This window comes from Dipodomys spectabilis, unplaced genomic scaffold (genome assembly GCF_019054845.1).
Source record: "Dipodomys spectabilis isolate Male_0828 unplaced genomic scaffold, ASM1905484v1 ptg000115l, whole genome shotgun sequence".
In the NCBI taxonomy this organism is placed as follows: domain Eukaryota; kingdom Metazoa; phylum Chordata; class Mammalia; order Rodentia; family Heteromyidae; genus Dipodomys; species Dipodomys spectabilis.
The window spans coordinates 7,086,252-7,098,508 of NW_024870792.1; the positions used below are offsets into that span (position 1 = coordinate 7,086,252).

The window sequence follows — 12,257 nt, forward strand, 5'->3', positions numbered from 1 at the left end:
CTGGCACCTCCCTTAGTCCCGCCTTACCCGGGAGAAGTAGAATTGACGCCGGTGCCAGCCAATCGCTGGACAGCGAGTCCTGCTAGGAAGACTTCCGCCGGCGGCGCAGCACTGGCGCTGCTCGCAGGCATTCGGTACGTGAGGAGACGCAGCTGTCGCCGCCGGGCTGGTCCTGCGCTGTGCGGGCTGCCGGGAGTGGGAAGGCGGGTAAGTTAGCACAAAACAGCCTTGGTGGTGTTGCTGCCGTGATGTGAGGGGGGCTACAGGAGAGGCAGGGCTGGCCTTTTGGAGAGTCGGGAGACAGAGCAGGCTCACGCTGCATCCGCGGCGCTGTCTAGCCCGGCGGGCCAAGTGGCCAGAGATGCTCCGCTCACTCTCCCAGCCCCCGTAGTCGCGCCGCGGCCCTGCGGGGACGCGCGGCTGCGACGTCCTAGAGGCGGGCGGGGGTCGGGGGGGCGCGCTTCACTGGAGGCCGCCCGCGGCTGCCCGGCCTCCGGGGGGAGTCTGCTGGGGTGCCCGCTGGTCCCCGTCTTCAAAGGCCCAGCGAGTCTGGGCCGAGCCCAGAAAGCAGTCGTTATTTGTGGTCCCCAGAAGGCGCGGCGCACCTGCTGGGTTTTCCGACTTGGGGTGGCTCGGCCTTGCCACAGAGATGTGATTTTTAGGCCTCTTTCCAGTATTGCCCCGGGAAGTGGACAACCTGTCATTACGTGGGGGCATGTTCCAAGTGTCGTGTGTAACGCCGAAACGATGACGGTGATAACGATGGATGCTTACGGTACCAATATCGACATGCGTGATTTACACCGACCACTTTTATTACTTGAAGCCTTCATCCTATTTGTGAGATCTTGAAAGAGTAAAAACTACCGTAAGCTCCAGAATTTGCTGGCTAGGTTTATGGGAAATTCCTCTCTGTGCTAACTGTAACGTCGAGTTTATTTTTAATGGGATCTGTAACAAATGTAATCTCAACTCGTTTTCTCCCTCCCTGTGGCGACAGGTATTCTTCAGGGCTAGTTAAAAGAGTTCTTAGACCTAAATAAATAGCTTTAAAATGACTGAAAAATATCAGTTCTTCTTTTGATATTTTATCTTAAACAGAAAAGGGGAATGGGAAAACTTTAAAAAAAAAGAACAACTAAAGTTTTAGAGCAATTGACTAGAGAAATATTCAGAAGATTCATTGTTTTAATCTACTTCGTCACAAACAGAAATAAACATTATCCCCATAACTGTTTTTTTATGCATATCAACAGCTTGTCCCTTACCACGTTCATTGAAAAAACATATGTTTTTGAATCCTGACCAGGGAGAATGTTCTATTAGGTTTAAGAGAATATGACTACTAGAACATACTGGCTGGGTCAGTTTTGGTTTTGTTCTTTGTTTATATTAATTTATCATGTTGGAGATTATCATGTTAGGTAAAATTAAACGTAAGTATCCCATATTTTCTCATATGTGTGAAAACTAATAATTAAAAAACCTGAAAATAAAAAATGGGCTAGACTACCAGAAGGGAGAACCATCGAAGCATAATATAGCAATATTACCGTGAAACCCATTAATTTTGCATAATTTTAAAAGGTTTATTCTTTTGTAAGTTTACCTAAAGTAATTTGGTAAATTTATCTATTGGCTCTTTACTTTCTTTGTTCATTTATTTTTTAAATGTAGATTTTCTCTTCCAGTTTGCATTTTCCATGATGGCTTTAGTAAAACTAATATGCTTGAAGACAGCATTAGAAAAGGAAACCATAAAATAAGTATATTTTATGATAGTCAGATTTTGAGGATTTTTTTTTTATATTGCCTATGGCAGCATCTGTAAGAAGCATATTTTGGAGGGTGTGTGTGTGTGCACATGTGCGTTTGTGTGTTTTCCATTTCAGAACAGCAAAGAAAATACATCCTGATAACATTTTGTCATATCTGATTTAGAGGTCTTTTGGCTTAGGTTCCAACTGTATTAGTGTTAATTCATTTCATTATATTCCTTACAGAGCAAACATGAATGTTGGAGTTGCCCACAGTGAAGTGAATCCAAATACTCGTGTAATGAACAGCCGGGGGATGTGGCTGACCTATGCATTGGGAGTTGGTTTGCTTCATATTGTCTTACTCAGCATTCCCTTCTTCAGTGTTCCTGTTGCGTGGACCTTAACAAATATTATACATAACTTGGTAAGTATTTCGTCTTATTTTAAACACTGAAAACCTTATGGTCTACTAGTTGCCAAGTTAAGGGGAAGAAAGAATGGAATTGATAGGTAAAATTTGTTGTGCAAAATGAAAAAAGTTCTGGAGATGAATGTTAGTGGGGGTGGTTATGTAACAACATAAACACACTTAGTACATTATAAACAAAAAAAGTGACTTAGTGATGTTTCTTGGGGCTTCATTTTGTGGTGCCAGGGTCAAAACCAGGGAATAAGCACTCTACCACCAAGCTGCAGCTAGCCAAACAGCTTATTAATTTTAACAGCTTCATTTTAGGTATAATTGTATACTATAAAATTCAACTACTTACTTACAGCCAGACTGCGTCCAAAACCTTGGGCTCAAGTTGTCTTCCTGCCTTATCCTCCTTTGTAGCTGGGAGTGGAGGAAACAAGTCATCTTCTCACATTATTAACTCTTACTTCCTGTGCGATCACATTTTAATAGATATATTTCTGATTTCTTGTTCTTTTTCCATCTACAGGTTCTGCGCCCCCCCCCCCTTTTTTTTTAATCTCTTAAATACTGCTAGCAGTTCCAGTGCTCTTTTTCTTCCTCTCTTTTTATGCTGTATTTTTGACCCAGGTTATTTCATCTATCCAAATTTTCAGTGTCTTCTGTAGAATAGTGAAGCTTTTGTTTCTGTTTGTGTGTGTGCACGCACACATATGCGCTTGTGCTCATGATGGTCCTGGACTTGAACTCACAGCCTGGGTGCTGTCCCTGAGCTTCTTTTGCTCCAGGCTAGTGTTCTACCACTTGACCCACAGTACCACTTCCAGCTTTTTCTGAGTAGTTTATTGAGATAAGAATATCATGGACTTTGCTGCCCAGACTGGCTTTGAACTACAATCCTCAGATTTCAGCCTCCTGAGTAGCTGGGATTACAGGCATGAGCCATCAATGCCCTTGGAGGCTTATGTTTATATCAGTAGATCGCCTTACATCTTAAACCAAACAAGAATAAACTAAACTTACTATAATTTCTTATAACCAAAAGTCTGCTCCTCTGACATTGTTCCTAATTTTATCTAAAGGCACTACTATCTGCCCTGTAAGGCAGCCAAACAACTGAATTATTGAAACCGATATTGTTTTGAGAGTAAAAGAAAGGGAGCAGTACTAATTCACCAAGCTAATAGATAAGCCAGAAACATCCTGTACAAACTAGGACAGATGATTAGTGTAATGTTAGAATAAATATATAAACTCTTTTGTGTTCCTTAACCATTTAGACATGTTTGTTACTCTGCTCCACTAAGAGCTTGCCCACACCCTCATTTTGTATTGTTTTTTTAAAGAACATTATTCCAAGTCAAATGTTCTTTTTTGATATTTCTCTACCCACCTCTATTCCAACTTGACAGAGAAGTATTTTGTTAATGTATGATCACTCAAGTTATGCTGTAAATCCTTCAAGGACTCACCATGGCATTTATGGTAAAATCCCAAGTTCTTTGTGTGACATGCAAGACCAGCTCATAACAGTGTAGAAGTAGAAAGGAACTTCCTTACATCAGTCATTTCCAAACACAGGCTCTGCCCTAGCAATAAGGAAAATCATGTTTGATTTACCTTAAACTCTTTTACTATTTTAATACCCCTACCTGATTCCTACTTGTTTAGGAAAAGTATCAAGCAAACCTCCTCAAGAGGCTATACATCTCTGCGTTCTACCATTACATATTTACCATAGTTTTATAATTAGCCGTTTATCTTTTTTTTCTTTTCTGTATTTCTTATACTGTGTGTATGTTTTGGCTAAAGCAATTAGTCTTTCTCCTTTCTCCAGTGGCATATCTTTAAATGTGTTTTGGCAGCCATCTCCAACTCAAGTTTTCAAATTGATTTGTTGAGATTGAGGCACAGTAGATGACCATGACCAGATACAGACAATAGGTAATTGACACAATGTAAAAGGAAACTTCTGACTTCTTATTAGCTCATCACAGTAGAATTCTAAACTTAACCAACCATAGATGTAGTAATTACATGACTCCCAAATTTAGGTTTCCTTTGAAGGTAGCTTACTTTAAACCAATTAAAAATGTTAGATACATTGTGAATGCTTTAAAATATAGGGAAATAAAAAGTAATTATTGTACCTGTGTAGAAAAAGATACTGTATTTGCCTTTCAGAATCATGGAGTAGAAAGCTAAATGATTATTTTTTGTTTGTTTTTTGCCAGTCCAAAGCCTGGGAACTATCCCTAAGCTTTTTTGCTTGAGGCTACTGCTCTACCATTTGAGCCACAGCTTCATTTCTATACCTTTTGATGGTAAGATTCTTACAGACTTTCCTGACCATCCTGGCTTTAAACCACAATCCTCACATGTCAGCCTCCTGAGTAGCTAGGAGTACAGGCATGAGTCAATGGCATCTGGCTTATGTAATTATTTTTATTCAGTGCTCCAATTCACTCTGCATAAGATAATGTTAATACTCTATAGGATTATTAACCCAGCTTTAAAATGAAAGAGACTTTTCTTTATATTACTTTACTAAACATTCACTAAATTTTAGCCATGAGATACATACTTTTCTAATTCTTTTTTTTTTTTTTTTTTGCTTATGTGGTGCTGAGGAATCAAACCCAGGGCCTCAGGCATGCAAGGCAAGCGCTCTACCACTGAGCCACCTTCCCAGCCCTCTAATTCTTTTAATAAATGGATGTTCATCACTAGCAATATTTTTTAAAAAGCTAAAGTATTTAAAAAGCTATTGAACAATATGGGATAGTTGGATAGAGAAAGTGATAGAGGAAGTTAATCTGAGTATAATGGTATATGAATTATAGTCAAACCCCTTTGTACAATTAGTGTGCTAAAATGAATACAAAGTAAAGAACAAATTTAGAAAATGTTCTAGAAACATACTAGGGCAGAAGATACATGGTCAAAAAAAGATTTTAATTTTCTTTCTTTGTTCTTGTGCTGAGATCTAACTCAGAACTTTTTAAATGATAGGAAAGCAATAACCTGTTCAAATATTATATTCAGAACACTTCTAAATGCATGCGGTCTTCAGAAAATAGTGAGAAATTGTTCTTTTAGACAAATTCTAACACATATATGATCTAGAATTGAAGTTCTTCAATTTTAGAGGTATTAAACTCCCAAGAATTTAAAGGCACACATACTTTCTGCTTCATTGTTCACTTTAAATCTTTGTGAAAGTGTTTCCCTAGTGTTTATAGCATAAACACTTCTTGCCTTAAAGTCATCTTTCAACACATTTAATACTTGCTGTATATGTACTAGGCCTGGCTTCAGAGGGATTCATAACAATGAGAAAATAAACATGCCAATAACTCAGCCCAATTTTTTGCTCTGCAAGTAAAGGATTTTCGGTGAAATTCTAGACAACCACTTAAACAGGAGGTTAGTTGAGCGATGAGGGTTCACTAAGGAGATATCATCTGAGCTGAACCTTCAAGAATGAGGCACTTGACATGGTAGGAAAGACTAGACTTTCTTTTAAAGCTAGGTCAAATGTTATTCAGTTTCATATGCATACATATATCCTATAACATAAAGCCTCTTCATTAAATATTTACTTACTTCAGCCTTTTCTGCCATAGCTTAGATATTACAGCAGCTAAACAATTTTTGAATTGTGTAGTAGATTAACTGTAAAACACACTGAAAAATAAAGAGATTTCTTTACCTATTAAGACATAAAATTGAAGGTCCCTAATTTTTCTATATATTTATTTAAAGCTGAAGCAGAAAAATATGACATCACATCATGGATTCTAAATGGAATGTTATTTCATGATAATATTTTAGATTTATACTTTGACATCACTGCCTCCAACAGTAATCCTGAAATTAAATATTATTTGCCACTCTAAATTGGCATAATACTCTCAAGGAAAAACAAAAGGCAACAAATGTCACAGATAGAATGGCTTTTAATGATTTTTTTTAACTTTAGATTTTAAATAGCATTGAGACACAATAGTGACTAAATTACACCTATTAGATTAAGAAGTGGCCATTTTTACTTAGAGAAGTATTTTGGGAAAGGCATCCCTAGTATTAAATATTTAAAAATTTCCTCCACAGAGACACCTAATACTAAAATGTTTCTGCAAAAATTTCCCCAACAGAGATTTTATTATTTTTATTCTGTATGTCTTTGTTGTACAAAAGTCACCAGATTTACTAATAAAATACTCTGGAGAAAATTTTCCCATACATTTGGGAAGTGGTAAACCTACATACTTATTTTATCTTTCATAAGAAAGATACTTGGGAACAATTTTCTGAAGCTACCTAATACTTTTTAAATTCAATTTTAATGAAAACAAATTACTTCTACTTGTTCTTCCATTGATTTTCATCAAAAAATAATTACAAATCCTAGAAAACTTTATTGTATAGAACTGGCTATAACCTTTCACTCTTAAAAGAAATCTTAGTACTTAAACTACTGAAATAAATCGTACAGTGTCACAAACAGCTTGGAAATTAAAGCTAACAGTCAAGAACTAATGTTCTATTTGATATTGATTGTATTCCCTACTCCCAACCCCCATTGCTTTTTTTCCAGGGGATGTATGTATTTTTGCATGCAGTAAAAGGAACACCTTTTGAAACCCCTGACCAGGGTAAAGCAAGGCTCCTAACTCATTGGGAACAACTTGACTATGGAGTACAGTTTACATCTTCACGGAAGTTTTTCACAATTTCTCCAATAATTCTGTAAGTCACTGAAATACTTAGACTTAAAGAAGGCTGGATAACATAACAAGGGGGTGTCCAGTTTACCATATTAAATTAGAGTATTTTGTTGAAAAATGTTAGTAGCTATGCCAGATATATATAAAGTTCAATCAAAAATGATTTCTCCATTTATTTGTTTTATTTTTATCATAATAAACTTAAAGTGTTTTGTTTCATTGATTGAAATTTGGCTGGTTCGTGGGAACTCTTGTTCCTTGAGTAGAAATAGTATTCAGGGAAATCAGAAACAGATATAATTCTTAGCAAGTTAATAAACTACTTTGACTTTAATAAGTACAATTAGAGACAAAATTACATGATTCTCAGTGTACCAAGAAATTCTAGGGTGTTAAATTTCTTGTAAGAAAATTAAATATTTAATTCTCTGTATTTCCTGTCAGATTAATGGCCTTAAACAGTGATTTAGATGGTCATAAGAATTTTATTGGTCACACAGCCTATTTAGATAGCCTATTTCAAGCTTCTTAGAAGAAGAAAATAAGGTTTATTTAAAACAGTTTAGGCTTTCAGTGTAGGACAGACCTAGGTTGAATTCTGTATCTATGGTTTAGTCAGCGTGGTTTGTTCAAATTTAAGAACTAGCTAATGATTCCTAACTTAATCTTGATGCTGTAAGAAATAAATTAGTTACTTATTTGTAAAACATTAAATCTTGTATCTGGCTTTTAATTTCTTATTTAGGGGCCTCCACGAAATTGTTCCTATGTCAATTTTCCTTTATGTAAATATTTTATCTTCACTCAATTTCCCACTTGATCAAACATACAAACTCTGCTTGAACTCAGGGAGGGCCTTGCACACTCAGCTTGCTTGCTCATGGCTGGCTTTCTACCACTTCGACAACTCCTCTGGCCTGGCTTTTTGCTGGTTAAAGATGGAGTCTGTCAGACTTGTGTAACTTTTGTGACTGAGCTGGTTTGAAAAAATGATGTTCCTCTTGAGTAGCTTAGGATTGCAGGTATAGGTCACTGACATCCAGCAGGTGTGAAGACTCTTCTAAGTAGCTTTCAGTAATACTTTTGTGCCTTTGTTCAAATTGATTCTAACAAAATGGCATTTCTTTTAGTTTTTATGCATAATATAGCAATTTTTTTCTTCCTACAAGTTTATGAAAGCATCACTTTGAATCACACATGTAGTTTGCATATGATAACTGTATTTTGCATATTTTTTGTTTGTTTGGATAGTTTCTTGACATGGGCTTAATAGCTTTAAATTTTGAATCTCAGTCACTTAATGCACCTGATACATATGTTTTACCTATTTTTTGGTGGTGACATAGTGGTTGAGACAAGGTCTTATAATCCTGACTGACCAATTCATTTTGTTGGCCTTAAGCTTGTACTCTTCCTTTGCTTGCTGGGATTGTAGGTATGTACCACATAGATTATACATAATAATGTATCTGTTGATAGAATCCGTGCATTCTGGAAAAGTTGAAACACTTGCTGTGGAGGTGCTGCAATTCTTTAATCTGGGACTTAAGAATGGGTAGATATTTTTTAAAGGCATTTTCAAGTGAACAGAATAAACTAATGGTAAAGCAATATGAATGAAAAACATATGGTATAGCAAAAATAAATGCAATAAGAAGAATAATAGTTATTTGGGCAGTCCTAAATTAGGATTTTAAACTCTGCTCCATTTGCCTATCTTTTTAAAAGCTTCAGTTATTTCAACTGTAATTATGTAGAGGATTGTATTATAGGATAAAAAAAAAGCTTGACATATACTGACATCTTAATAAGAGCACATTTTTTAAAATGTAATTCTGACCCACAGTTATGATTTCAGTTATTTTAACTAAATTCCTTACATCACTGAACAAAGAGAATTTAAACCCATTTATATAGAGAGATATTTTTCATAGTGCCGTGTATTGAACCCAGCCAGGCATGCATTCTGTTATCCCTATTATTTTTCAGAGTGCTTTCTCATTTTCATATTTGCTCATAATTTGTGTTTAAAAAACAAAGTCAAGAAGTAAAGATATTTCAACTATTTAGAGTCAAGTCAAAATAAAACCATATTATCTTAGGTCTTATTCTAATAAACACCTTGAAGACCTGTGAAAGTAAATAAATGTGTTGTCACTGATTCCCACTTGGGTTTTTATTCCCTCAATCCATCATCTAAGTTTTTTTTTTTTTTTTAACAGTGGGATTACATTCATGTAATTGACAGAGTTTCCATTAAAATGAAAAAAAGTGAACATTGCCGAATCTAGGGATAGTAGAGAATCCAAACCAAGATTGTTTCCAATCTATCAGATTCTCCATTAAGCTCATAATAAAGACGAGAAATCACATAAGCTTACTAAATGTAAATATTCTTTTATTCAGTGAAGTAAATATCAAAACAGTCTTCAAGCATATTAAAGCAGCAAGAAAGAATTTAAAGAACAATTTGAGGAACATGATTTCTATTTGTAAAATAAAACAAATTACTCAATCTACATAGTTATGAAAATGATTCTCTGAAAAACTTCTCTCAGATGTTCTTTCTAAGCAAAGTACACATTTTTCTCCACTTAGAAGAAACTAATGACAGTAGCTAGAAGAAAGGCAACTAAATTATTTCCCTGTGTATGCTAAAAGTAATTGGACAAACATTTATTTAGAAACTAACTTGTTAGTTATGAAGTAAGACACCATATTTTATTTTTTGTATCTGATGTTAAGGCACTCAATAATACATCTGGACTTAGTAATTTATGGTCTTAATGGTAACTGATACTTGTCAAAACAGATTGCCCTAAGGTGGGTGTCTAAATGCAACTTTGTATCAAAACAGCTAGAATTTTACAAATGTGTCCTTCAGATTTCTAGGGAAGATAATTTAACACCTCTTCATTTATAGTATGGAAATGAGAATAGCCAAAAATTTATGTTTTTCAAATATTAAATAGTACCAGTGTACCTAATGCTAACTTTTCAAACGTTTACATCAGTGGTTCTTAACCTTTGGGTGAATCGAAAGTTCTTGGAGAACACAATCAACACTTGAATCCAGATTTTATAAATACAAAACTAACCTGAAACATCAGGTTAGTGTGAAACCACCTTTGATAGCCTTCTTTAAAGGATGCTGATGACAGTACATTCTTAAATGCATTTAGTACAATTGCAGAAATACAAAATGTACAACCTCGAACAAAATTTTAAATCCCAAATCAAACCTGTTTCCTTTCATTTCAGTGCTCAATCATAACTTTGCTTTTAAGAATTTGTGTTTTGTGGCCTTAACTCTACCTTTTATTAATTCTAAGTGATTTGATTTTTATATATTGTATGTATTCTTTTATCTCTACAGATATTTTCTGGCAAGTTTCTATACGAAGTATGATCCAACTCACTTTGTCCTAAACACAGCTTCTCTCCTGAGTGTGCTTATTCCCAAAATGCCACAACTACATGGTGTTCGGATCTTTGGAATTAATAAGTATTGAAATGGTTTGCAACAACAATCTGCTTGCAGCTACTGAGGTTCCTGTAAGGAAGGAATAGTTAGTAAACTGCACTCTCTTTCTGTGATAATGTAAATGAGAGATGTTTACATTGGAGGACCAATTGCTGGTTCTTCATACGCTGTCTTGAAGTGCAGAATTCTGAAAGATGCCTCTATTTAATGCATCTGGTTATTTCTGAAGAGGCTTTATAGTCAGGCTGGGCAGGCCCAGCTTTTAAGTTAATTGCAGTACAGTGAGGGTACAGTAGATAAATCCAAGGAATAACAGATTTGTAAGGAATTAGGACCAGTTTATTACCAATAGGCATTATGTAAGGAAAAGGAAAAGAAAATTTCCAGTCATTTGGGCACAGTCAGTTTGAATAGACTTACATAAAAACCAGAATAATCTCTGTAAAAGTTTATTATAGATCATTTTTTATTTCAATACATTCTTATTTTATATGAGGATATATATACCCTCTTGTTTTGTACAAGCCAGTCTCTCCCTGAAGAATGCCCTTTTGATTCTGCTGGCTTATTATTGTGTGTTGATGGCTGAGGTCATTATTGTATTTATTACATTACAGAGCTCTTGACAGTCTCTCTTCATGACTGATTAGGGGTAGAAGATAGCCACATGTCTTATAAAGCAGTCTTTGACTCAGCATTCTAATTTTGGAACAAAGAGGGGTTTACTACTTTTATGGGCAGGGCTGTTAAATTAAGAGAACAATTTATTTCAAGCAGTTCAAGTATGATAGTTGAAAGGTCTATTTGGATGAGTAACATAATTGGTAAAGTCTGTTACTTTAGAAAAGGATATATAAAATGGGCAACTATAAAGTCATCTGTGGTCTAGCAGAATCTAATAGCAGTAGTACTAAAGTCATTTTAGCAAGTATAAGGTAAAAGATAACATTGTCTTTTCTTAGTAATCCTGCTTTCAGCCCTCATAGTTTGCCCATTTATATATTGCCTTTTAAATATGTGGGTCTTTTTGTAGATAACCCCAAATGGCAATTATTTCCAGAGAGCAGCTATATTTGAATTCCTATGATTTAGTGAACCTCCTTGAGATTAATTCCGAAAAGCAACTATATACTACTTTTAGAAGTAAACATATCAAAAAAGTACTACATATCAAAAAATTCCAATATAGGTTAAAACTGAAAAATTCAATAGCATAAGTAAAATTGAGTGAATAGTTGTAGACCAACTTAAAAATCAATTTGTGTCAATAAACTGACTTATAGGGTAGTGATCATTGTTTTATATCTCAAAAGTATTGAGTTTAGAAATGAGTTGTATGATACTGCCTTTGTATGTTTGTGTTTTCCCATGTATTTTTAAATAATTGGTAATTCATACTTTAATAAAAGGTTTCCTTGGTGTAAGATTATTTCAAAAGCTTTCCAATTCAGTCATCAAAACTACACTGCCACTTTTCAAGTTTATTTTTAAGATTAAGATAACTAAAAATGTTCCTTTGTTTTACTTAATTTTAAAGTTAATCTGAAAGGCTTCCATTTTTACACATATTTCAAAAATGGAAGCCTTTTCCAATTTCCCTCATTTTGCCTTTTCAATGGGATATTTGGTGGCCCACTCTGTTCCAAGTACTATAGACAGTATTACTGATTTTATGAGCAAGACAATCCAGTTCCCTTCCCTGCAGTTCTTAATCTCGTTGAAGACCAGATAAAATAATACTTGCAATTTCATAAAGTGTGATAAATTGTATGGGAAAAAAAAACAGGTGAGGGGCTGGGAAGGTGGCTCAGTGGTAGAGTGCTTGCCTTGCATGCCTGAGGCCCTGGGTTTGATTCCTCAGCACCACA

The 12,257-nt window shown here is 35.3% G+C and overlaps 1 protein-coding gene across 1 annotated transcript; it reads left to right on the plus strand.

Annotated features, from left to right (window-relative positions):
• Nucleotides 1-93: 93 nt before the first annotated feature.
• On the plus strand, nt 94-11,818 carry Ormdl1 (ORMDL sphingolipid biosynthesis regulator 1). Its single transcript, XM_042688336.1, has 4 exons — nt 94-207; nt 2,004-2,184; nt 6,776-6,927; nt 10,282-11,818. Exons 2-4 carry the CDS (start codon nt 2,011-2,013, stop codon nt 10,415-10,417), a joined length of 462 nt encoding a protein of 153 aa, XP_042544270.1. The 5' UTR covers nt 94-207; nt 2,004-2,010; the 3' UTR covers nt 10,418-11,818.
• Nucleotides 11,819-12,257: the final 439 nt, after the last annotated feature.

Excerpts from the sequence above, each read along its gene's own strand:
- Ormdl1 (XM_042688336.1), top strand. The coding sequence starts at position 2,011 with ATGAATGTTGGAGTTGCCCACAGTGAAGTGAATCCAAATACTCGTGTA. Across the intron at positions 2,185-6,775 it reads CAAATATTATACATAACTTG|GGGATGTATGTATTTTTGCA; the intron begins GTAAGTATTTCG and ends CTTTTTTTCCAG. Across the intron at positions 6,928-10,281 it reads ACAATTTCTCCAATAATTCT|ATATTTTCTGGCAAGTTTCT; the intron begins GTAAGTCACTGA and ends TTATCTCTACAG.